We start from the raw sequence: 25619 nt of genomic DNA on the forward strand, positions 1-25619 counted from the left end.
AACAAAATGTGGAAAAAGGTCAAAGGGTCTGAATACTTTCCGAAGGCACTGTATATTTAAAACAAAATGTCAACATGCATGAACTGAAGATGAGGAGACCTTTTACGTTTGAGGGCATTATCAGAAATCATTCACCTACTATAACTTTAAATGAATACTTTTTTAAATCCATGAAATTAGTGTAGGGCTCAGCTTTATGATGAAAGTGTTTTTGTCGCTTGTACCTCAACATGTTTTTTAGTTGACAAAACAAGGCCTAATGTGATTCAATGTTGATTTTTTCTTAAGATAAAGTGTTCAATAGCTTTTAGCCAACTGTATTTGCAGTATAGCTCAGCATACTTAAACTTGTTTCAAAAGAGTCTGGTAAAATGACAGTGGGCAGAGAACTAACGTAACAGGTTAGTTTAAGTCGCTCTGGATAAGAGCGTCTGCTAAATGACGAAAATGTAAATGTAAATGTTAGGAGAAATGTTAAATTTAGGAAAAGGGGTTAGGCATAACTACAATGTAATAGTTGTCAACAACTGTTGTCCACGACGCGACCAGTAGATGGAGCTGTTGGCCAACGCCATCTAGCAACAACGATAGAAACGTAAACAAACCGTCTGTGGCGACAAATCATCAGTATATCATAACACTGGACATTGGCGTGTTTGAGGCAGGAACAGTGAGAAAAGCCATTTAATCTGGTATTAAAACACTGCATTGTCCTCCCCTTGTAAAACTACAGTTCAAGCTCATAATTTGATGTTTTTAATGCATTTATTTAAATATATATATATATATATATATATATATATATATATATATATATATATTTGTGGTTTATATTCATGTATTGTGTTTTATTCCTTTTCCAAATAAACAGGTTAGGAAAATGGTCTCTGTTAAAGTTTCAAATGGAACTATATTGTACTCCATTTGTCTAATTGCCCATTTGTCCAAAAATGTCCAAAATATAATGCTCCATGAAGCCTACAATTCTCAATTAAACCAATCCCACAATGCAAGGAAATAATGGAGGCCCAAAGCGTGCCATGAAATTAGGCCAGCTATTAATTTATTGAATGTAAACTGATTTTGATTTCAACGCAAGAGTAGGCCTAAATTAAGTGTTTCTTCTGCAGTGCGGGTTTGCTTGATCTGCTCCATATTGAATGGGTACATAACAGACAGTTTCCGAGCACAATTTATGACAACATAACAGGAAGTCAGCATGGTCCGGTAAACGCACGGGTGTGCCAGAAGAGCGTGGAACAAAAGACGAATAGGCTACCGAGATATTTGGATTTCATGAAGGGTCATTTGTTTGATTCGGTTCTATTTATATAGCCAACGCAAAGCGCGCCAGTAGCGAGAAGAGAGGAGGAGACGTGCACTCGGATATACTGTACCTTTATCGATTTGTATTGAACAGGATTGTGTCAATATTACGATATGCCTAGCGTCTTTCGCAAGGCATACACATCTCTTGGAACACTAACCTCGTGGTCTCCAAAGGATTGTATTTCTGAATTGTGCATTATAATAAGGCATTTTGGCTGTCTTGGGGTGTGGACTGGCTTGACTGATCATCATAAATCCTTACTCAATTTGAGTAATTATTTTCTCATTAATAGTCAGACTCACAGAATTGAGGCCTCTCACAGAATTGAATTGAATAGAATAGATAACACACAATTTAAGATAGGTAGGCATTTGTAGGCCTACTGTTGCTCTTAATTAGATTGTTTAGATTGAAAGTTATTATGTTAATAGATTTAGGCTAATTTTGAACTGGACATGTTGAGTCAAAATTAACCAATGTCCTTGCTTTCAGACATGTCTGAAGCTGAACAAGCTCTATAATAGGATGAAACGTAAATATTGATCAATCAGACCAGAGCACAAAGGTCATTTGAAAGGTTTAAGAAATTCCACTCACAAGATCAATGAGAATGGATTCAATTTAGAAGGTGATGGGTGGTGCAATGCTTGTCTTTTGTCTCTTTTCATGCAAATATAACCCTTCCCAGGAACAATCACTCAGAGCTGGAGAGGCATAAAGTGGGTGAATGCTTTGGACAAGCAACTCAGAAGGAGAGAGGATCTGTTACAGTCATGATTTTGACAGAGGACATAGAGATGGACCTGTTTGCAGTTATAGGCACGTTTGCTGTGCCAATAGCAGTAATTCCGCAAAACCAACAGGAGACAATGGTAGGTAGCGCAGCCATTGAGGCCGTTGAACAGGTACAATCAACCTCTGATCCTCTGTATAATTCAGTGTTATAGGTCAACATACTACTGAGTCTGACCATGGTTAGGTTCAGTTACATTTCAGTGTTTTTCTATTTTCATCCAGATTATGCTTACTGTGCATGTTTCTCTCTCCCATAGAGTAAACAACCTGAACACCCCCTAGTACCGCTCCCGCTGGAGGAAGAGGATATGGAACAACCTAAACAGCAGAGGGAGACTGTGACACCTGCAAAGATTGAGAAAGAATATATACCAAGGATTACAAACAACTCCTTTGAGAGCATTGAGATTGAAATGGAGGTGTTTCCACCCTCAGGCTTGACTGAAAGTGATGTGGTGGAGATCACACCAGATGACCCCTCTGTCATGTCCAGGGTAAGGACCCCGATCATTGTGTCATTTATTACCTTTAATTTGCATGCCTGCAAATAAATCAAAGGAATGTACAATTTTATTTACAATTATTTTCTATGTTTATGTCTCGGCTGATTTGTGAATCACACACTCAATTTAGAAATCTAGAGTATGATACATTTCATTCATTTTATTCAGACACCAGAACCAGTTGTCCTAGTCTCACCAGAACCAATCCGACCAAGCAAACTGAAATGGAGGAGAATCACACCAGGGAAGACTGGTTTGGTGGTTAAAGACGTGATCTGCCTGCCACAAGGCCACTACCTGGCTCAGGAGGACAGGCACAGTGTCCCCAGAGGCCAGGAGAGGGACGAGCTCGCTGCCATGGGCCTCATCGCTAGGATAACCATAGACAACTCCTGGCTCCCTCATGAAATGGAGAGCCGCCTTGCCTCTCTGTTCAAGAGCCGCTTCTTCAGTGGACGCGAACAAAGATTCACCTTCACATACCTTCAGGTGATTACAATGGAGGATCAAACACTTGGCATTCTAACTCTGATATAGCACCACTATTGATTGTGGAACGCAACTACGCAATGGTGCATCTGTACGTTAAGTACTTTTGTCTCTGTGTCCCTACCTGCATTCTGATTTAATATGTAAACTGTGTTTTTCAGTGTCTGGAGGGCTCTCGTGTGCTGTTTGTTCCAGACACCCCACCACAGTTCTCCTGGAGTGGGGAACAGGTGTTGCAGATAGCAGGGCATGGCCCCCTTTATATTCTCAGTCACTATGATTTCATGAGCTTTGAGGTAAATGGAGAATAATTCAAATAATGAATGTGATTGATATTTTATTAAATGTATTTGCTGTGCAATCATTGGAACATTTATAAAGTCTTTCTTTGTTTTTGTTATTCCATAGATACAATGTGAGTGGCCAACAAACAGCGCACCAGTAATTAACAGGTATGTAAATTACATTCTAACTGGATCTTTATCAATGTCAATGCAATTTATTTTCATGACTCAACGTGGCATTATTGTGTATAAATGATCTCAAGCGAACTCATAACAAACCACTTGACTGTTCACTTAACTAATGCTCTAATGCCCTTGAATGTTTTTAATTTAGTCACGATTTCTTGGTGGATGACAATGAGGATGATGATGATGATGAGGAGAGAAGTGTAGAGTCTCCCCTGCCTGTCACTGCGGATGAGGAGGTATGCTTGGTATAACATTTGGTAAAACATGTAGAATTCTGTATCTTTACGAGATAGTTTTTATGTTTTAGGTCATTTCAGACCTGGTCACCATCCTCCGAACATACAGAGAACAAAACTCAATGCCTGACATCCAAACACACATGTATGTGAGGCGTAGAGACATCTTCAGAAGTGCGCTCAAGGTGATGGGGAAGAAGTCATTCTCCATCAAGACAACTCCTCTCTTCCACTTCCTAGGAGAGGAAGTTGATGACTATGACGGCCCTCTGAGAGAGTTTTTCAGGTGAGTTCTTACTGCTCTCCCTTTTCATTTACACTATACAATATATATGGTTGCCCCCTTAATAATAGGAAATTATTTTGTTTTTCACTTTGACATGCCCTAATGCAATCGTTTCCACTTTTCTAGACTCATCATGTTAGAGTTGCAGGAGAGCGGTATCCTGGAGGGTCGCCCGGGGCATCTGCTGTTTGCCTACGACCAGGCTGCCCTGGAGGAGAGGAGGTACTATGCTGCAGGAGTCATGGTGGCCTGGTCCCTGCTGCATGGTGGTCCTGGACCATGCTGCCTACACCAGTCCCTCTACCAGCTCATGTGTGGCCAAAGCCCTCCCCTGGAAGACTTCAGCTGGATGGACATCTCTGATGTGGATGTACAGATGAAACTGCAGCAGGTACAACACAAGACATAATCAAATCACACCAACCTTTTCTTTCTTTTGGTGTACTCAATCCCTGTTCCTATTCTGGGTTTGTGATTGATTGTTTTTTATAGGCCAAGAATTGCACCAGCATCCAGAGATTGACTCCAAACCTGTGTGAGTGGATTGCAGGCTGTGGAATTCCTGATATTTACAGTGCTGAAATCAAAGACATGCCCTCCATCTACACCTTGGTTTTAAGGCACTACATTTATCACAGGTAGGAGATTATCTTTTTTATTGGTCATACATATGTAGGATCTTAATTTGATCACACTTTTGTTGCTGTGAATTATCCTGCACTGCAGGAATACATTCACTTAAAATCCATACTAACACACGGTTATATTAACAGTATTGCACTTTCCATGTAGCCTACTTTTTGCCAGCTGATGGCCTAACCACCGATCAAGCAACATTATGGACTAAACGTTCAAATGTTGATGCAGAATTATTCTGCTGTGCCAATATAGGTCAAATGAAGATCCTACATCTGTATGTTTTTTGAACACCTATTCAACATTTGGTCATCTTGCTTTTCATCTGCTCCTACGATCATGTGGGATGCAACTATATGTTTGGTTGATATCACAACTTGCTTTATTAATTATTTTTGCAGGGTGGCAAGCATGATCTCCCAGTTCACAGAGGGGCTGAACAGCTGTGGTGGCCTGTGGGATATCATCAAGGCCCACTCTGCAGCCTTCATGTCTGTCATGACCAGGACAGAACACCCTCTCACCCTGGAACAGTTCAAAAGTCTGTTTGAGGTGTCATGGAGTCCTCTGGAATCAACCATAGGCCTGAGACAAGCTGAGGAGACCACTGTCACCTCCTGGGAGAGATTTCTCATCATGGTCAACGGTAGGCTGGGTCTTTTCTACTTAGATACATCTGTTGCATTGTACTGAATATTTCGAGGATTAATTAATTTCCGTCAAGGTTCATACATAGATCTAGATGACTATAAACGTTTTTCACTCATTTCTGAGCATATCAATACAAGTATGTACATTAAAATGTAAGTTTAATATATTCTCAGCTTTTTGATAAAATGTTATCTGTTCTTACATCTATTCACAACAGAACACCGGACTGCCTTGTCCTTTGGGGATCTACTGGCCTTCATCACAGGGGCAGATCAGATCCCTCCTTTGGGATTCCTAAGAAATCTCTGTATCAGATTCTACGACCAGGGAATGTTCAGTGTCCGTTTACCACATGCCTCTACTTGTACTTTGGAGCTCCACCTTCCCAGAGGTGTGGCCAGTCCTGGTGGGTTGAAGGACATGCTGACAAGAGCACTGCAAGAATCTTTAGGGTTTGGAAACATTTATGCTGACAGTTCTGCTTTGAGCCAATTATCAGTCCAACGAAAAACAATGTGGGAGGAATCGAAGCTTGAAAATGTTTGATAGATGAGGTAATCAATCATGCATGGTTTACCAGTCTAGGTATTTTATTTGTTCTGCAAATTGTAATTTTCTCCATTACTAATGAGATTCTCAGCCATGGGTACGTACTGAATGAGATTGCAAGATAAGTGCTGATATGCAGTTAATTTTTATGACATTGAACTGAATCACTCAAGGCTGGAAGAACTGAAATCAGAGGAAACTGACACAAATCTATTTTCCCTATATTTATTTATATAATTAAGGGCAGGAAGCCTCATAGCAATTAATACAATAAAAACATACCTCTAATAAGTTGGATGACTGTTTCATTGTCTAGTTTAACAGAGGAGGACATATTGAATGTTGCATATGCAACATTTGTGAGGCCTGTGGAAGAGAGTAAGACAGTGAGGAACAAAATCCTAACATTTACACAAGTTTTGATACAAGTAGTGGGTATTTGGAAGCCTGTTACCAGTCTGTTGGTGCCATCATGCCACTCCTTGCCACTTCTTGTCATGTTTGGCATGTAAGGAGTGGCATGATGGCACAAACAGATCAGGGACCATGCTAGGTATTTGGGGGCTTGATTCCCAAAGCCTCCAATTATGTTATACACTGAACAAAAATATAAACGCAACATGTAAAGTGGTCCCATGTTTCATGAGCTGAAATAAAAGATGCCAGAAATGTTCCATACCCACAAAAAGCGTATTTCTCTAAAACTTATTTACATCACTGTCAGTGAGCATTTCTCCTTTGCCAAGATAATCCATCCACCTGACAGGTGTGGCATATCAAGAAGCTGATTAAACAGCATGATCATTTATAGTCCAAACACGTTAAGGCACTAACATTACATATAAAACAAAAGATAAAACAGTACATCATATATCATTATTACACCACTACATATATACAATACAAAATGTATAATCCCACCATACAACAATATTACAATATACGTGTGTGTAGAGTGCGTGTGCTAGCGTTTGTGTGCGTAGGCGTGTGTCTGTACCTCTTCACAGTCCCCGCTGTTCCATAAGTTGTATTTTTATTGATTCTACTGCTTGCATCAGTTACCTGATGTGGAATAGAGTTCCATGTACTCATGGCTCTATGTTGTACTGTGCGCCTCCCATTGTCTGTTCTGGACTTGGGGATTGTGAAGAGACTTCTGGTGGCATGTCTTGTGGGGTATGCGTGGGTGTCCGAGCTGTGTGCTAGTAGTTTAAACAGACAGCTCGGTGCATTCAGAGATTGACATGCATATCATTAATGTTAGCTCCCCGTGTACATTTAAGGGCCAGCCATGCTGCCCTGTTCTGAGCCAATTGTAATTTTCCTAAGTCCCTCTTTGTGGCACCTGACCACATGACTGAACAGTAGTCCAGGTGCATCAAAACTAGGGCCTGTAAGACCTGCCTTGCTGATAGTGATGTTAAGAAGGCAGGGCAGCGCTTTATTATTGACAGACTTCTTCCCATCTTAGCTACTGTTGTATCAATATGTTTTGACCATGACAGTTTACAATCCAGGGTTACTCATTACACAGGTGCACCTTGTGCCGGGGACAATAAAAGGCCACTCTAAAATGTGCAGTTTTGTCACACAACACAATGCTGCAGAGGTCTCAAGTTCTGTTGGAGCATGAAATTGGCATGCTGACTGCAGGAATGTCCACCAGAGCTGTTACCAGAGAATTGAATGTTCATTTTTCTACCATAAGATTTTGGCAAGTACGTCCAACCGACCTCACAACCTCAGACCACGTGTAACTATGCCAGCCCAGGACCTCCACATCCGGCTTCTTCACCTGCGGGATCGTCTGAGACCAGCCACTCGGACAGCTGATGAAACTGGGTTTAAACAACCAAAGAATTTCTGCACAAACTGTCAGAAACAGCCTCAGGGAAGCTCATCTGTGTGCTCGTCGTCCTCACCAGGGTCTCGACCTGACTGCAGTTCAGCGTAGCAACCGACTTCAGTGGCAAATGCTCACCTTTGATGGCCACTGGCACGTTGGAGAAGTGTGCTCTTCACAGATTAATCAGTTTCAACTGTACCAGGCAGATGGCAGACAGCGTGTATGGTGTTGTGTGGGCGAGCGGTTTGCTGATGTCAACATTGTGAACAGAGAGCCCCATGGTGGAGGTGGGGTTATTATATGGGCAGGCATAAGCTACGGACAACAAACACAATTGCATTTTATTGATGGCAATTTGAATGCACAGAGATACTGTGACGAGATCCTGAGGCCCATTGTCGTGCCGTTCATCCACCGCCATCACCTCATGTTTCAGCACGATAATGCACAGCCCCATGACGGAAGGATCTGTACACAATTCCTGGAAGCTGAAAATGTCCCAGTTCTTCCATGGCCTGCATATCCACCAGACATGTCAACCAATGACCATGTTTGGGATGCTCTGGATCGACGTGTACAACAGCGTGTTTCAATTCCCGCCAATATCCAGCAACTTTGCACAGCCGTTGAAGAGGAGTGGGACAACATTCCACAGGCCACAATCATTAGCCTGATCAACACTATGCGAAGGAGATGTGTCGTAATACATGAGGCAAATGGTCACACCAGGTACTAACTGGTTTTCTGATTCACGCCCCTACCCTTTTTTTTTTTAAAGGTATCTGTGACCAACAGATGCATATTTGTATTGCCAGTCATTTCTTCTTTTTTGTCATCTTATTGTCAGTCATAAAATCCATAGATTAAGGCCTAATGCATTTATTTCAATTGACTGATTTCCTTATATGAACTGTAGCTCAGTAAAATCTTTAAAATTGTTGCATGTTCCGTTTATATTTTTGTTCAGTATAATATGATTACCTACCTTGATACGGAGTAGTGTGTATTAGAACTGGATATGTTGGAGCAGTGGTTGTTGAGGCTGGAGTTGTTAGGATTTGGGTTGGCGATGACGACACTATGGTTTGGATTGATGTTGCTGTGGTTGGTGATGAAGTTAAAGTGATTGGCGATGGTGTTGCTATGGTTACGTATGATGTTTCTGTGGTTGCTGATGATGTTGCCATAAATGATGATGACTTTGTCATGGTTACTGATTATGTTTCTATAGTTGGTGATGATGTTGCTGTGGTGGGTGATGATGTTGCCATGGTTGGTAATGTTGCTGCGGTAGTTGACAATGTTACAATAGTTACCGATGATGCTTCCGTAGTTGGTGATGTTGTTGCCGTGATGGGCAATGATGTTTCTGCGGTTGGTGATGATGTTGTCATGGTTACGGATGATGTTGCCATGGTTACCGATGTTGTTTCCGTAGTTGGTGATGATGTTGCCATGGTGGGCGATGATATTTCCGTGGTTGGTGATGATGTTGCCGTGGTTGGTGATGTTGTTGCCGTGATGGGCAATGATGTTTCTGCGGTTGGTGATGATGTTGTCATGGTTGCAGGTGATGTTGCCATGGTTACCGATGGTGTTTCCGTAGCTGGTGATGATGTTGCCGTGAATGATGATGACTTTGCAATGGTTACTGATGATGCTGCCATGGTTACCAATTACGTTGCAATGGTCACCGATGATGTTTCAGTATTGATATGAGTTACCTTGTTCGAGAGAGATTTACATGGTTAATAAAACGCCACGCCAGGGTAAGCATACATAGCCCTTTTTTAAGTGTTTCTAAAATCCCCTATGGGAAAAATTAATGGTGGAGAAACGATTGGAACCATTTCCTTGTTTTACTGCTGGGTTTTATGGGTTTTCTGACACCTCCACTGTGGGGCTCTATTCACTCATACAGTATAGATAGGCTAACCAGTGTAGATTTTCTTCGTTACTTGGGGCTCTATTCACCCATACAGTGTAGATAGGCTAACCAGTGTAGATTTTCTTCGTTACCTGTTGTGTTACATACAGGAAACCCCAACCAAAACTATTTATAGAACATTTTGCTATGGATAAAAGAGGCTCTCATCAAGACGATGCAACTGTCTACTGAATGTTTTGTTTGACTGGAAGGACAGGATAAATCCAGAACTATCAACAAAATGGTGTTTACAAAATATGTCTATGGCACCCCTATGAATTAAAAAAGGTTCCTAGTAGGGTTTTGTTTCTCTTGGGACAAATAAACTGTAACACACAAAATTGAAGTTCCGGACGCTCGAGACATAAAATGCTTCCACAGACGCTTCTGTCAGATAGCTAACGGACAGCTAGCTACTAGCTATGTGAATAATTCGTGTAAATGTTTTGTACAAATCTGCAACGGCACGGTAAGCTGCTTTTTGTCCGCGGTACAGGGCAGCAGCAACTAACGTTAGCTAGCTAATTAGCGCCAGAGCCATATATTTACAGCTGGCTAGCTATGTTGCTCTCGTGGCGTTGGGCTGGTTGGCTGCGTTGAATTTAATTGTATTTGTGATTCTTCTTCGCTAGCTACTAGTTAGATATTATGCTAACATATTGTTGTTCTGTTACAGGATGTTATGCATACTAGCTAACCAGGCTAAATTCTGATGCCAATAACTGAAAATGGATAGAGATTTACTAAGGCAGACTTTGTCTCACCATGGACAAAGCCTGTTTACCCATCTCAAATGTGAACAAAGTGAAAATCCAGATTTCAAAGCTATTGAACCTGACTTGTCCAAGGCCAGCTATCAAAGGTAATTTAAATGGACAATACATACAGTATTGAATCCAAATGTAGGCTACTGGAACACCTACACCAACACTGTCAACTGCAAATTTCCAGACAGGTGCACTGATAATGTTAAAACTATAATCTACAGGAAATATGGAGGGGAGGACAATGCGGTAGTGGAGCAATTTGTTGCTAGAAAAGCTGACATCCTATTTGCACCGTCATGGAAGTCTAGTGCACCTATGGATGATGTGTTAGAGGAGGAAGGAGAAGGTAACGGTTACTGTGAAATTTAGAGGTAAACCAACATATTGTCTTGAGTGTGGACTAATGACTGTATCCTTTTCCTAGAGCCCTACGCCATCATGCCCCCTCTGGAGCAGTTTATGGAGGTGTCGTTTGAGGAACGGAGGAATCTGTTGTACAGGGACATTGAGCGAGGGGACATCGTGATAGGCAGGATCAACTCCATCAGGGAATTTGGCTTCTTTGTAACACTGATCTGCATGGGAGGTGGACTAGAGCGAGACATAGAGGATCTGGAGCTCACGGTAGAGGTTGTGGCTTCGGCCTGGTGGTCAGTGTTCTCTATTGAAGAAATGGGAGTAAGTGGTAACCTCTTTCTCTGCTTTCTTTCTCTCCTCAGGCCCTGTGTCCCCTTAGAGATGTACCTTCCAATGGCAATCATGATGATCCACTATCATACTATCAGATTAACGATTTGATAAGAGGTGAATGCACATTGCACACTAAATAATTTTGTGTTCATTTAAATAACTTATCACAAAACTGCATTATGAACATAAGTCAACGAACTGACCCATATACCATGTGCTGTGCTCTTAGCTGGAGTGAAGGACATTGACCGATACCATGAGAAGATAACCATTTCACTTCAGCCCTCCTCCCTCGCCCCAAATCTGATGAACCTAAAGCTTGGAGTTTTTAGTAGAGATGATCTGCCACTTCAATACAGGTAAGACCGATGTATTCTAGTTGGCAGAAAAATAGGTATGCTAGAACTTAGGCTAAATCTTTGCTCATTGTGTTGTTTTCATTGTTTTACCCAGTCGCAGTGTGAGGGTTGCAAACGACCACACTGAAACCTATGAGAGGGTTTTAGAGGGTACTCTTGGCTACTCTAACCCATCTAACGTGGAATATCTCCTGGGGAAGATTGGGGTCAGTGACACACAGCCTCCCTCCCTCATGAGAGGGCTACAGAGGTGAGAAGACAAACTTGTTGTTTTGCCATTCTTCAGCAGACACGCTTGCCAGAAATTGATATCCGTAGCCCCATTTTATCAGCACTTGACTGTATGTTGGGACTCTTCTTTACAGCAAACATTTCCTTGAGGAGGACTTTGCCAAAACTATCCGAAAGAAGCAGTCTGCATCCTGGGCCCTTAAATGGTATTCCTGACATTTTAACTATTTTTGCATGTTGGTGCCAGAGGGGATGGCTGCCGTTTTATGGGTTCTTAACCAGCCGTGCTATTGTTTGTTTTTTCCCCATTGTTTGTAACTTATTTTGTACATGATGTTGCTGCTACCGTCTCTTGTGACCGAAAAGAGCTTCTGGACATCAGAACAGCGATTACTCACCTTGAACTCGACAAATAATTTGTATTTAATGAGTAGGACGAGAGGGATTGGCTCTAGACACCCGACAGGGCCCTCAACCCTGTCATTCACAGTAGAAAGAGACAAAGATATCGTGGAAGGAGATCGGGGTGCCTTGTAACGAGCCGGCGACGAGTGGCTAATCTGCCTTTGCCATCTGTACTATTGGCCAATGTACAATCGCTTGATAATAAAGTGGACGAACTACAAGCACGTATATCCTACCAAAGGGACATTAAAAACTGTAATATCTTATGTTTCACCGAGTCGTGGCTGAACGACGACATGAATAACATACAGCTGGCGGGTTATACACTGTATCGGCAGGATAGAACAGCAGCCTCTGGTAAGATAAGGGGTGGCGGTCTATGTATATTTGTAACAGCTGGTGCGCGATATCTAAGGAAGTCTCGAGGTTTTGCTCGCCTGAGATAGTGTGGTCTACAGCTTATCATGAGATCCTCTATCTACCAAGAGTTTTCATCTATATTCTTCGTAGTTGTCTATTTACAACCACAAACTGATGCTGGCACTAAGACCGCACTCAATAAGCTCTATACGGCCATAAGCAAACAGGAAAACGCTCATCCAGAGGCGGCACTCCTAGTGGCCGGGGACTTTAATGCAGGGAAACTTACAGTATCTCACAAAAGTGAGTACACCCCTCACATTTTTGTAAATATTTGAGTATATCTTTTCATGTGACAACACTGAAGAAATTACACTTTGCTACAATGTAAAGTAGTGAGTGTACAGCTTGTATAACAGTGTCCCCTCAAAATAACTCAACACACAGCCATTAATGTCTATACCGCTGGCAACAAAAGTGAGTACACCCCTAAGTGAAAATGTCCAAATTGGGCCCAAAGTGTCAATATTTTGTGTGGCCGCCACCATTTTCCAGCACTGCCTTAACCCTCTTGGGCATGGAGTTCACCAGAGCTTCACAGGTTGCCACTGGAGTCCTCTTCCACTCCTCCATGACGACATCACGGAGCTGGTGGATGTTAGAGACCTTGCACTCCTCCACCTTCCGTTTGAGGATGCCCCACAGATGCTCAATAGGGTTTAGGTCTGGAGACATGCTTGGCCAGTCCATCACCTTTACCCTCAGCTTCTTTAGCAAGGCAGTGGTGGTCTTGGAGGTGTGTTTGGGGTCGTTATCATGTTGGAATACTGCCCTGCGGCCCAGTCTCCGAAGGGAGGGGATCATCCTCTGCTTCAGTATGTCACAGTACATGTTGGCATTCATGGTTCCCTCAATGAACTGTAGCTCCCCAGTGTCGGAAGCACTCATGCAGCCCCAGACTATGACACTCCCACCACCATGCTTGACTGTAGGCAAGACACACTTGTCTTTGTACTCCTCACCTGGTTGCCGCCACACACGCTTGACACCATCTGAATCAAATACGTTTATCTTGGTCTCATCAGACCACAGGACATGGTTCCAGTAATCCATGTCCTTAGTCTGCTTGTCTTCAGCAAACTGTTTGCGGGATTTCTTGTGCATCATCTTTAGAAGAGGCTTCCTTCTGGGACGGCAGCCATGCAGACCAATTTGATGCGGCGTATGGTCCCCCCCACCCCTTCAACCTCTGCAGCAATGCTGGCAGCACTCATACATCTATTTCCCAAAGACAACCTCTGGATATGACGCTGAGCACGTGCACTCATCTTCTTTGGTCGACCATGGCGAGGCCTGTTCTGAGTGGAACCTGTCTTGTTAAACCGCTGTATGGTCTTGGCCACCATGCTGCAGCTCAGTTTCAGGGTCTTGGCAATCTTATAGCCCAGGCAATCTTTATGTAGAGCAACAATTCTTTTTTCAGATCCTCAGAGTTCTTTGCCATGAGGTGCCATGTTGAACTTCCAGTGACCAGTGTGAGAGCGACGACACCAGATCTAAAACACCTGCTCCCCATTCACACCTGAGACCTTGTAACACTAACGAGTCACATAACACCAGGGACGGAAAATGGCTAAATGGGCCCAATTTTGACATTTTCTCTTAGGGGTGTACTCACTTTTGTTGCCAGCGGTTTAGACATTAATGGCTGTGTGAGTTATTTTGAGGGGACAGCAAATGTACACTGTTATACAAGCTGTACACTCACTACTTTACATTGTAGCAAATTGTCATTTCTTCAGTGTTGTCACATGAAAAGATATACTCAAATATTTACAAAAATGTGAGGGGTGTACTCACTTTTGTGAGATACTGTAAATCCGTTTTACCTAATTTCTACCAGCATGTTAAATGTGCAACCAGAGGGAAAAAAACTCTAGACCACCTTTACTCCGCATACAAAGCGTTCCCTCGCCCTCCATTTGGCAAATTTGACAATAATTCTATCCTGCTGATTCCTGCTTACAAGCAAAAACTAAAGCAGGAAGCACCAGTGACTCGTCAATAAAAAAGTGGTCAGATGAAGCAGATGCTAAGCTACAGGACTGTTTTGCTAGCACAGACTGGAATATGTTCCAGGATTCTTCCGATGGCATTGAGGAGTACACCACATCAGTCACTGGCTTCATCAATAAGTGCATCGATGACGTCATCCCCACAGTGACTGTACGTACATACCCCAACCAGAAGCCATGGATTACAGGCAACATCCGCACTGATCTAAAGGGCAGAGCTGCCGCTTTCAAAGAGCGTAACTCTAACCCGGAAGCTTATAAGAAATCCTGCTATGCCCTCCGATGAACCATCAAACAGGCAAAGCGTCAATACAGGACTAAGATCGAATCGTACTACACTGGCTCCGACGCTCGTCGGATGTGGCAGGGCTTGCAAACTATTACAGACTACAAAGGGAAGCACAGCCGCGACAGTGCCCAGTGACACGAGCCTACCAGATGAGCTAAATTACTTCTATGCTCGCTTCGAGGCAAGTAACACTGAAACATGCATGACAGCATCAGCTGTTCCGGACGACTGTGTGATCACGCTCTCCGTAGCCGATGTGAGTAAGACCTTTTAAACAGGTCAACATTCACAAGGCCGCAGTGCTCGACGGATTACCAGGACGTGTACTCCGACCATGCGCTGACCAACTGGCAAGTGTCTTCACTGACATTTCCAACCTCTCCCTGTCTGAGTCTGTAATACCAACATGTTTCAAGCAGACCACCATAGTCCCTGGGCCCAAGAACACTAAGGTAACCTGCCTAAATGATTACCGACCCGTAGCAGTCACCTCTGTAGTTATGAAGTCCTTTGAAAGGCTGGTCATGGCTCACATCAACACCATTATCCCAGAAACCCTAGACCCACCACAATTTGCATACCGCCCCAACATATCCACATATTACGCAATCTCTATTGCGCTCCACACTGCCCTTTCACACCTGGATAAGACTAATCACTAAGCTAAGGACCCTGGGACTAAACACCTCACTCTGCAACTGGATCCTGGACTTCCTGACGGGCCGGCCCCAGGTGGTAAGGGTAGGTAACAACACATCCGCCATGCTGATCCTCAACACTGGGGCCCCTCGGGTGCGTGCTCAGTCCCCTCCTGTACTTCCTGTTCACTCATGACTGCATGGCCAGGTACGACTCCAACACCATCATTAAGTTTGCCGACGACACAACAGTGGTTGGCCTGATCACCGACAACGACGAGACAGCCTATAGGGAGGAGGTCAGAGACCTGGCCGTGTGGTGCCAGGACAACAACCTCTCCCTCAACGTGATCAAGACAAAGGAGATGATTGTGAGGACTGAGCACGCCCCAATTCTCATCGACAGGGCTGTAGTGCAGCAAGTTGAGCGCGTCAAGTTTCTTGGTGTCCACATCACCAACAAACTAACATGGTCCAAACACACCAAGACAGTTAAGAGGGCACGACAAAACCTATTCCCCCTTAGGAGACTGAAAAGATTTGGCATGGGTCCTCAGATCCTCAAAAGGTTCTACAGCTGCACCATCGAGAGCATCCTGACTGGTTGCATCACTGCCTGGTATGGCAACTGCTCATCCTCCGACCGCAAGGCACTACAGAGGGTAGTGCGTACGGCCCAGTACATCACTGGGGCCAAGCTTCCTGCCATCCAGGACCTCTATACCAGGCAGTGTCAGAAGGCCCTAAAAATGGTCAGACTCCATCCACCCTAGTCATAGACTGTTCTCTCTGCTGCCCCACGGCAAGCGGTACTGGAGCGCCAAGTATAGGTCCAAAAGGCTTCTAAACCGCTTCTACCCCCAAGCCATAAGACTCCTGAACATCTAATAAATAGCTACCCCCCTTCTCTTTTACGCTGCTGCTACTCTCTGTTAATTATCTATGCATAGTCACTTTAATAACTCTACCTACATGTACACTAACGTTCAAAAGTTTGGGGTCACTTAGAAATGTCCTTGTTTTCCATGAAAACATGCATGAAATGAGTTTGAATAGGAAATGTAGTCATTGACAAGGTTAGAAATAATTATTTTTGTGTCCTTCAAACTTTGCTTTCGTCAAAGAATCCTCCATTTGCAGCAATTACAGCCTTGCAGACCTTTGGCATTCTAGTTGTCAATTTGTTGAGGTCATCTGAAGAGATTTCACCCCATGCTTCCTGAAGCACCTCCCACAAGTTGGGTTGGCTTGATGGGCACTTCTTACGTACCATACGGTCAAGCTGCTCTCACAACAGCTCAATAGGGTTGAGATCCGGTGACTGTGCTGGCCACTCCATTATAGACCAAATACCAGCTGACTGCTTCTTCCCTAAATAGTTCTTGCCCAGTTTGGAGCTGTGCTTTGGGTCATTGTCCTGTTGTAGGAGGAAATTGACTCCAATCAAGAGCCGTCCACAGGGTATGGCATGGCGTTGCAAAATGGAGTGATAGCCTTCCTTCTTCAAGATCCCTTTTACCCTGTACAAATCTCCCACTTTACCACCACCAAAGAACCCCCAGACCATCACATTGCCTCCACCACGCTTGACAGATGGCATCAAGCACTCCTCCAGCATCTTTTCATTTGGTCTGCGTCTCACAAATGTTCTTCTTTGTGATCCGAACACCTCAAACTTCGATTTGTCTGTCCATAACACTTTGTTTCTCCCAATCTTCCTCTGTCCAGTGTCTGTGTTCTTTTGCCCATCTTAATCTTTTATTTTTATTGGCCAGTCTGAGATATGGCTTTTTCTTTGCAACTCTGCCTAGAAGGTCAGCATCCCAGAGTCACCTCTTCACTGTTGACGTTGAGACTGGTGTTTTGGGGGTACTATTTAATGAAGCTGCCAATTTGAGGACCTGTGAGGTGTCTGTTTCTCAAGCTAGAGACACTAATGTATTTGTCCTCTTGCTCAGTTGTGCACCGGGGCCTCCCACTCCTCTTTCTATTCTGGTTAGAGCCAGTTTGCGCTGTTCTGTGAAGGGAGTAGTACACAGCGTTGTACGAGATCTTCAGTTTCTTGGCAATTTCACGCATGGAATAGCCTTCAGAAGAAAGTTATTTGTTTCTGGCCATTTTGAGCCTGTAATCGAACCCACAATAGCCATTTACAACATTAACAATGTCTACCCTGTATTTCTGATCAATTTGATGTTATTTTAATGGACAAAGAAATTGCTTATCTTTCGAAAACAAGGACATTTTTTGAACGGTAGTGTACATACAGTGGGGAAAAAAAGTATTTAGTCAGCCACCAATTGTGCAAGTTCTCCCACTTAAAAAGATGAGAGAGGCCTGTAATTTTCATCATAGGTACACGTCAACTATGACAGACAAATTGAGGAAAAAAAATCCAGAAAATCACATTGTAGGATTTTTAATGAATTTAATTGCAAATGATGGTGGAAAATAAGTATTTGGTCACCTACAAACAAGCAAGATTTCTGGCTCTCACAGACCTGTAACTTCTTCTTTAAGAGGCTCCTCTGTCCTCCACTCGTTACCTGTATTAATGGCACCTGTTTGAACTTGTTATCAGTATAAAAGACACCTGTCCACAACCTCAAACAGTCACACTACAAACTCCACTATGGCCAAGACCAAAGAGCTGTCAAAGGACACCAGAAACAAAATTGTAGACCTGCACCAGTCTGGGAAGACTGAATCTGCAATAGGTAAGCAGCTTGGTTTGAATAAATCAACTGTGGGAGCAATTATTAGGAAATGGAAGACATACAAGACCACTGATAATCTCCCTCGATCTGGGGGCGCCACGCAAGATCTCACCCGTGGGGTCAAAATGATCACAAGAACGGTGAGCAAAAATCCCAGAACCACACGGGGGGACCTAGTGAATGACCTGCAGAGAGCTGGGACCAAAGTAACAAAGCCTACCATCAGTAACACACTACGCCGCCAGGGACTCAAATCCTGCAGTGCAGACGTGTCCCCCTGCTTAAGCCAGTACATGTCCAGGCCCATCTGAAGTTTGCTAGAGTGCATTTGGATGATCCAGAAGAGGATTGGGGAGAATGTCATATGGTCAGATGAAACCAAAATATAACTTTTTGGTAAAAACTCAACTTGTCGTGTTTGGAGGATAAAGAATGCTGAGTTGCATCCATACCTACTGTGATGCATGGGGGTGGAAACATCATGCTTTGGGGCTGTTTTTCTGCAAAGGGACCAGGACGACTGATCCGTGTAAATGAAAGAATGAATGGGGCCATGTATCGTGAGATTTTGAGTGAAAACCTCCTTCCATCAGCAAGGGCATTGAAGATGAAACGTGGCTGGGTCTTTCAGCATGACAATGATCCCAAACACACCGCCCGGGCAACGAATGAGTGGCTTCGTAAGAAGCATTTCAAGGTCCTGGAGTGGCCTAGCCAGTCTCCAGATCTCAACCCCATAGAAAATCTTTGGAGGGAGTTGAAAGTCTGTGTTGCCCAGCGACAGCCCCAAAACATCACTGCTCTAGAGGAGATCTGCATGGAGGAATGGGCCAAAATACCAGCAACAGTGTGTGAAAACCTTGTGAAGACTTACAGAAAACGTTTGACCTGTGTCATTGCCAACAAAGGGTATATAACAAAGTATTGAGAAACTTTTGTTATTGACCAAATACTTATTTTCCACCATAATTTGCAAATAAATTCATAAGAAATCCTACAATGTGATTTTCTGGATTTTTTTTTCTCATTTTGTCTGTCATAGTTGACGTGTACCTCTGAGGAAAATTACAGGCCTCTCTCATCTTTTTAAGTGGGAGAACTTGCACAACTGGTGGCTGACTAAATACTTTTTTTCCCCACTGTATTACCTCAATTACCTCGACTAACCGGTGCCCCCGCACATTGACTCGGTATCGGTACCCCCTGTATATAGCCTTGCTATTGTTATTTTACTGCTGCTCTTGAGTTATTTGTTACTTCTGCTTTTTTTGTTGTTGTTGTTGGTATTCTTTCTTAAACTGCGTTGTTGGTTAAGGGCTTGTAAGTAAGCATTTCACTGTGAGGTCTACACCTGTTGTATTCGGCGCATGTGACAAATAAGATTTGATGTTGACATTTGGAGAAAATGCAGCAGCATGTCACTAAATCTGTGCTAGCCTAATGTTTACAGAATTAATGAACTGCTCCTGATCTTTCTTTGTTTTGTCAAAATGTCTGCGCTACAGTGTAAGGGTTGGTGTGGACCACTTCAAATCTGGCCGCCATGTCGAAGCAATGAATGAATATAACAAGGCCTTAGAGATCGACACTAATAATGTGGAAGCACTTGTGGCACGTGGTGCACTGTGAGTAGCCATCTTATTTTATTGATAATGTGGTCGATTATTAACAATTTAATAGTCAGCACTCCCAGCCACTCTGCTAGGTATTTCTGTTGACCACAGGTTTTTGAAACGGGATGTTGTTGAATTGTCGCATAAAATGTAGTTGTGGTCCTACAGCTAATATAAACTTGCCATTTGATATTTCCCAGGTATGCTAACAAAGGGAGTTTGCTGAAGGCAATAACTGACTTTGAGCTGGCATTGGAAAGCTGCCCAACCCACAGAAATGCAAAGAAATACCTATGCCAAACCCTGGTTGAGCGAGGTGGCCAGTAAGTAGGAATGTTTCCCTACTTCCTGCATTATCCTGTGTGCACTGAAGTGATTTCTAAGAGACAACCCTTCCTCTGAAAAAAACTTTTTTAATTCTGTTAGACTGGAGGAGGAAGAAAAGCTAGTCACAGCTGAAGGCCTTTACAGAAAAGCCCTGACCTTAGACGACTCCTTCCAGGATGCCAAGGAAGCATTGCAAAAAATAGAGCTGCTTATCCAGGTGAGCTGGAACATTCCATGGGAATGCCAACTATTCCTCATATGACTGATCATTGAACATTGTGAACTATGAACATTTTGGGGAAAAGGGCCAGTGAAAATTTCAGTTCTGTGTCGTTTGTGTGTTTGGAGTAACACACAGGGACCTTGTAATACTGATTTAAGTGTTTTGTGTGCTTCTCTGATCTGGGATCCTGCCCTTTGACTCTACCCAACTGCCTTGATTGTCGCTTGTCTATTGGGGGAACAAACAACCTTACAACTGGAATGAAAATGGTTGCTACGCTGGACCTGGTCTCAATGCGGTAAATGTAAACCCTTTTTGTCCACCTGGAAAAATTTACATTTTGTTCTCTGCTTGTAATTGTGAATTCTGGATCATGCTATGGTTAACATGTCTGTGTATATGCCATTTTCCCATTGTCCTTATCCATTCAAATTAATTGATGGAATGCTTTTCACATTCCTGGTTTCCTCCCTTATACTTTTCTAATCTCTTGAAAACTGGTAAAATTTTACTGTGAAAATGGACTGCTTTAAAGAAATCCCTCAAACTGAGAGAAGAGGCAGCTGCAAAGGAAGTGGAAAAAGCTAAGAACGTGGAGACAAGTGCAGAAAAATTGCGTAAGATCTTAAAAGAAGAAAAAAGGTACATCCCATACCAATCTGTCAGAAAGGTAACCTGGTAAACTGTCAACTCCATCGGTTGTCTTATAAAACAAAATACATACACGTAATTTAATTTGCCGAAATATTATAATTCATCATTTAAGTTGATCACCTATTTCATATGTAGCTACATAGTTTGTCTGCTATAACTCCCTCTAGAATGAAAAAGAAACGGAAGAGATCCTCCTCATCAACGTCATCTTCCTCCTCCTCTTCTTCCGACCGATCCTCCTCGGGTCGCAGGAAGTCAAAGAAAAAGAATCGTAAACACAGACGGTCATCTCGAGGGAAGAAACACCAGCAGAGGGTTTCATCCAGGGACAACAGGAGTGTGGCTGATGAAGAGGAGGAGTGGTACCCTGCCCCGCCCAACACCTCCGCCTCCTTCCTGGATCAGAAATCTAGTGTCGTCAGGCCGTTTGAGGGGCCAGAGAGGACTGAAGAGTACAGTCAGCCCCGCAGCAAGGGCAGGAACCACTCGTACCACTCTTTATCATCAGTGTCCACTGACGCTCCGGACAACAGCAGGTTTGAAGATGACCCTTTTGACGCCTCTCCTCAGCGAGCTGAGGGCAGCAAGGGAAAAGGTGTCTGTGGTGAGAAGACCAGTGATGGAGATGTGAATGAGAGGGAGAGGGAAGGCTCCAGGGGCCAGAGGAAGAGCCAGGGCCAGGAGCTTCAAAGTGGCCCACAAGACGTTCCCAGCTCATTGGGGAAAGTCAAACACAGAAGAATGTCCTCCTCATCTGCCGGCTCAGAGCATTCCCGCAAATCTGACCAGTACGCCAACGACCTCCCATCACAGTCCCACATATCCACTTCCAGGCGATCAGATAGTGGGAAGTATGGTAGCACCGAGCGAGGTGATAAGAAAGGGCTGAATAGGGGCACCCGAAGGTCTGATGGAGATTACAGGTCTTCCACTGACACCACTCGGAATGGTAATGGATCATCCGCAGAAGGAAATCAGAAAAAAGAGCTGCCAACTAATCTCCTAGATCTCTTCAGCCAGATAGCCCAGTTTGAGAAGGAGAAATGTGTCAAGCCGAAAAAGTGAATTCAGCTTTTCCAAGTTGCTTTTATCTTATGTCATAAAAACGATAAACTAATGTTGGACAAAGTTCTAGTGACCAAAGCTGTCATAATTTAGCGTTGGCAATATCAAACTACTGCCTTAATATTATGAGATTACATTTTCTATGAAAGGACATGGTTTTTTTTTATGTGGCAGAAAGCAAATGAAATACCAGTTAAGATGTCAGCTTTTGGCTTGCAGCTTGAAAATGTATTTCCTTTGAATAATTGTATATTTTCCTCTTAGTACAATGAACTCTGTATTACCAAGTACCATCAGGAAACTCATAAATCAGATCTATTGAGAAAGAAATGTGCCATTATTTTCTATTTGCTGGTAGTAGATTGGAAGATGTCATTTAATGACTGAAATGTCACATTTCCATGTGTGTATCTTTTTCAATAAATCTCCTATGAGCTTTGCCCAAAATGTCCAAGCCTGATTTGTTTGGTTTAAGCATCAACGTGGTTATTTTGTGTTAGTCCAACTTAGTATCAGAAGTTTGCTTATAACATTTTGTGCTATGGCTAATGCTCTTCAAGATACTGTTGTATTAGCCTTGTCTGGATCTCTTACTGTTAAATTTCTTCTCTCACTTCAGTGTTGAGATATTGAACTTAAACCCAATGGCTGCTTGGTAAGCTATTTTATGTCAAATTGCATGATTTAACTAGACACAGCATCCTTGCAAAGAGCACAACTTTAATGCAAACAGCCAAAGTGGGTTATTTACAGCTTAATTTAAATGTCTTCCTCCATCATACTGCACATCAGTTAAATGTTTTTAGTTCATCTTGTTACAAGTGATTACTCACTAATTCACAGGCATAGCTATTTAGTCTGTCAAATCTGTCACTCTTAAATGCTTTAGTATGTCTTAATAAACTGGTCCCTTTAACACTAATCACGTTATCCACTGTTTACTCTGAGGTGTTAAAAAAAAAAAAATCTATGCTGGGTGGACTTCTCTTTTATTCCAATAGGGTGCACTCCTTTGATCAGAATAACATATTATGTGTATGCAGGGTCCTGGCAGTTGCCCACACCTATTTTCTCCCCAATCCCATTGTGTTAAATGTCATAACCTTTTATCTCACATTACTGTTTTCCAGTGGTGTAAAGTACTTAAGTAGTACTTTAAAGTATTTTTACTTAAGTAGTTTTTTGGGGTACAGTGAGGGGAAAAAGTATTTGATCCCCTGCTGATTTTGTACATTTGCCCACTGACAAAGAAATGACCAGTCTATAATTTTATTGGTAGGTTTATTTGAACAGTGAGAGACAGAATAACAACAACAAAATCCAGAAAAACGCATGTTATTAATTGATTTGCATTTTAATGAGGGAAATAAGTATTTGACCCCCTCTCAATCAGAAAGATTTCTGGCTCCCAGGTGTCTTTTATACAGGTAACGAGCTGAGATTAGGAGCACACTCTTAAAGGGAGTGCTCCTAATCTCAGTTTGTTACCTGTATAAAAGACACCTGTCCACAGAAGCAATCAATCAATCAGATTCCAAACTCTCCACCATGGCCAAGACCAAAGAGCTCTCCAAGGATGTCAGGGACAAGATTGTAGACCTACACAAGGCTGGAATGGGCTACAAGACCATCGCCAAGCAGCTTGGTGAGAAGGTGACAACAGTAGGTGTGATTATTCGCAAATGGAAGAAACACAAAATAACTGTCAATCTCCCTCGGCCTGGGGCTCCATGCAAGATCTCACCTCGTGGAGTTGCAATGATCATGAGAACGGTGAGGAATCAGCCCAGAACTTCATGGGAGGATATTGTCAATGATCTCAAGGCAGCTGGGACCATAGTCACCAACAAAACAATTGGTAACACACTACGCTGTGAAGGATTGAAATCCTGCAGTGCCCGCAAGGTCCCCCTGCTCAAGAAAGCACATATACATGCCTGTCTGAAATTTGCCAATGAACATCTGAATGATTCAGAGGAGAACTGGGTGGAAGTGTTGTGGTCAGATGCGACCAAAATCGAGGTCTTTGGCATCAAATCAACTCGCCGTGTTTGGAGGAGGAGGAATGCTGCCTATGACCCCAAGAACATCATCCCCACCGTCAAACATGGAGGTGGAAACATTATGCTTTGGGGGTGTTTTTCTGTTAAGGGGACAGGACAACTTCACTGCATCAAAGGGACGATGGACGGGGCCATGTACTGTCAAATCTTGGGTGAGAACCTCCTTCCCTCAGCCAGGGCATTGAAAATGGGTCGTGGATGGGTATTCCAGCATGACGATGACCCGAAACACACGGCCAAGGCAACAAAGGAGTGGCTCAAGAAGAAGCACATTAAGGTCATGGAGTGTCCTAGCCAGTCTCCAGACCTTAATCCCATAGAAAATCTGTGGAGGGAGCTGAAAGTTGGAGTTGCCAAACGTCAGCCTCGAAACCTTAATGACTTGGAGAAGATCTGCAAAGAGGAGTGGGACAAAATCCCTCCTGAGATGTGTGCAAACCTGGTGGCCAACTACAAGAAACGTCTGACCTCTGTGATTGCCAACAAGGGTTTTGCCACCAAGTACTAAGTCATGTTTTGCAGAGGGGTAAAATACTTATTTCCCTCATTAAAATGCAAATCAATTTATAACATTTTTGACATGTGTTTTTCTGGATTTTTTTGTTGTTATTCTGTCTCTCACTGTTCAAATAAACCTACCATTAAAATTATAGACTGATAATTTCTTTGTCAGTGGGAAAACGTACAAAATCAGCAGGGGATCAAATACTTTTTTCCCTCACTGTATCTGTACTTTACTATTTTATGTTTGACTACTTTTACTTCACTACATTCCTAAAGAAGAGAATGTACTTTTTACTCCATACATTTTCCCTGACACCCAAAAGTACTATATTATATTATATTTTGAATGCTTAACAGGACAAGAAAATTGTCAAATTCACGCACTTATCAAGAGAACATCCCTGCTCATCCCTACTGCCTCTGATTTGGCGGGCTCACAAACACAAATGCTTCATTTGTAACTTATGTCTGAGTGTTGGAGTGTGCCCCTGACTATCCGCAAATTTAAAAAAGAAAATTGTGCCGTCTGGTTTGGCTAATATAAGGAATTTGAAATTATTTATACTTTTGATACTTAAGTATATTTTTTAAATTACTTTTACTTTTGATACCTAAGTATATTGAAAATCAAATACTTTTAAACTTTTACTCAACTTTTTCTTGGTGACTTTTACTTGAGTCATTTTCTGTTAAGGTGTCTTTACTTTTACTCAAGTATGACAATTGGTTACTTTTTCCACCACTGCTATTTTCATGTTTTTACCTGATGATTGTATGAAATACAGATGTAATATAACCTAGTGCCGAGTGCAACTGGAAACATGCATTTTTTATACTTTCCACTGGAGGGCAGTACAACACTAACTCTGCATGCAGGTTTTTTGAAGTACTGTATGGCCAATTATGATGGTGAAAGAA

General features: G+C 42.7%; 2 protein-coding genes across 7 annotated transcripts; both read left to right on the forward strand.

The window, feature by feature from the left end:
• Positions 1-1045: 1045 nt before the first annotated feature.
• Positions 1046-6608, forward strand: LOC121540264. Its single transcript, XM_041849006.2, has 11 exons — positions 1046-2202; positions 2383-2619; positions 2797-3117; positions 3279-3413; positions 3526-3569; positions 3736-3826; positions 3898-4112; positions 4239-4503; positions 4605-4750; positions 5150-5394; positions 5617-6608. Exons 1-11 carry the CDS (start codon positions 2104-2106, stop codon positions 5943-5945), a joined length of 2127 nt encoding a protein of 708 aa, XP_041704940.1. The 5' UTR covers positions 1046-2103; the 3' UTR covers positions 5946-6608.
• A 3454-nt stretch (positions 6609-10062) lies between these two features.
• LOC121540263 (tetratricopeptide repeat protein 14-like) lies at positions 10063-22574 on the forward strand. 6 transcript variants are annotated; one of them, XM_041849000.1, is made up of 13 exons: positions 10063-10190; positions 10398-10583; positions 10710-10834; positions 10913-11112; positions 11208-11292; positions 11408-11537; positions 11632-11787; positions 11903-11974; positions 19758-19877; positions 20066-20188; positions 20292-20409; positions 20951-21057; positions 21237-22574. In XM_041849000.1, the coding sequence occupies exons 2-13, from the start codon at positions 10450-10452 to the stop codon at positions 22132-22134; spliced, it is 2268 nt and encodes a 755-aa protein (XP_041704934.1). In that variant the 5' UTR covers positions 10063-10190; positions 10398-10449; the 3' UTR covers positions 22135-22574. The 6 variants fall into 6 exon arrangements, with proteins under 6 accessions (XP_041704934.1, XP_041704936.1, XP_041704937.1 ...); XM_041849002.1 differs by having other exon boundaries at positions 20970-21057; positions 21237-21372; XM_041849003.1 differs by having other exon boundaries at positions 20973-21057; positions 21237-21372.
• The last annotated feature ends 3045 nt before the right edge of the window (positions 22575-25619 follow it).

Source organism: Coregonus clupeaformis, chromosome 26 (assembly GCF_020615455.1).
Source record: "Coregonus clupeaformis isolate EN_2021a chromosome 26, ASM2061545v1, whole genome shotgun sequence".
Classification (NCBI taxonomy): domain Eukaryota; kingdom Metazoa; phylum Chordata; class Actinopteri; order Salmoniformes; family Salmonidae; genus Coregonus; species Coregonus clupeaformis.

What these genes read in the sequence shown, in the direction of transcription:
- LOC121540263 (XM_041849000.1), top strand. Translation starts at nt 10,450, where the DNA reads ATGGATAGAGATTTACTAAGGCAGACTTTGTCTCACCATGGACAAAGC. An exon ending in GATTAACGATTTGATAAGAG is followed by an intron (nt 11,293 to 11,407) that starts GTGAATGCACAT and finishes CTGTGCTCTTAG; the next exon opens with CTGGAGTGAAGGACATTGAC. An exon ending in ATCTTAAAAGAAGAAAAAAG is followed by an intron (nt 21,058 to 21,236) that starts GTACATCCCATA and finishes AACTCCCTCTAG; the next exon opens with AATGAAAAAGAAACGGAAGA.
- LOC121540264 (XM_041849006.2), top strand. Translation starts at nt 2,104, where the DNA reads ATGATTTTGACAGAGGACATAGAGATGGACCTGTTTGCAGTTATAGGC. An exon ending in TCACCTTCACATACCTTCAG is followed by an intron (nt 3,118 to 3,278) that starts GTGATTACAATG and finishes TGTGTTTTTCAG; the next exon opens with TGTCTGGAGGGCTCTCGTGT. An exon ending in CTGTCACTGCGGATGAGGAG is followed by an intron (nt 3,827 to 3,897) that starts GTATGCTTGGTA and finishes TTTATGTTTTAG; the next exon opens with GTCATTTCAGACCTGGTCAC.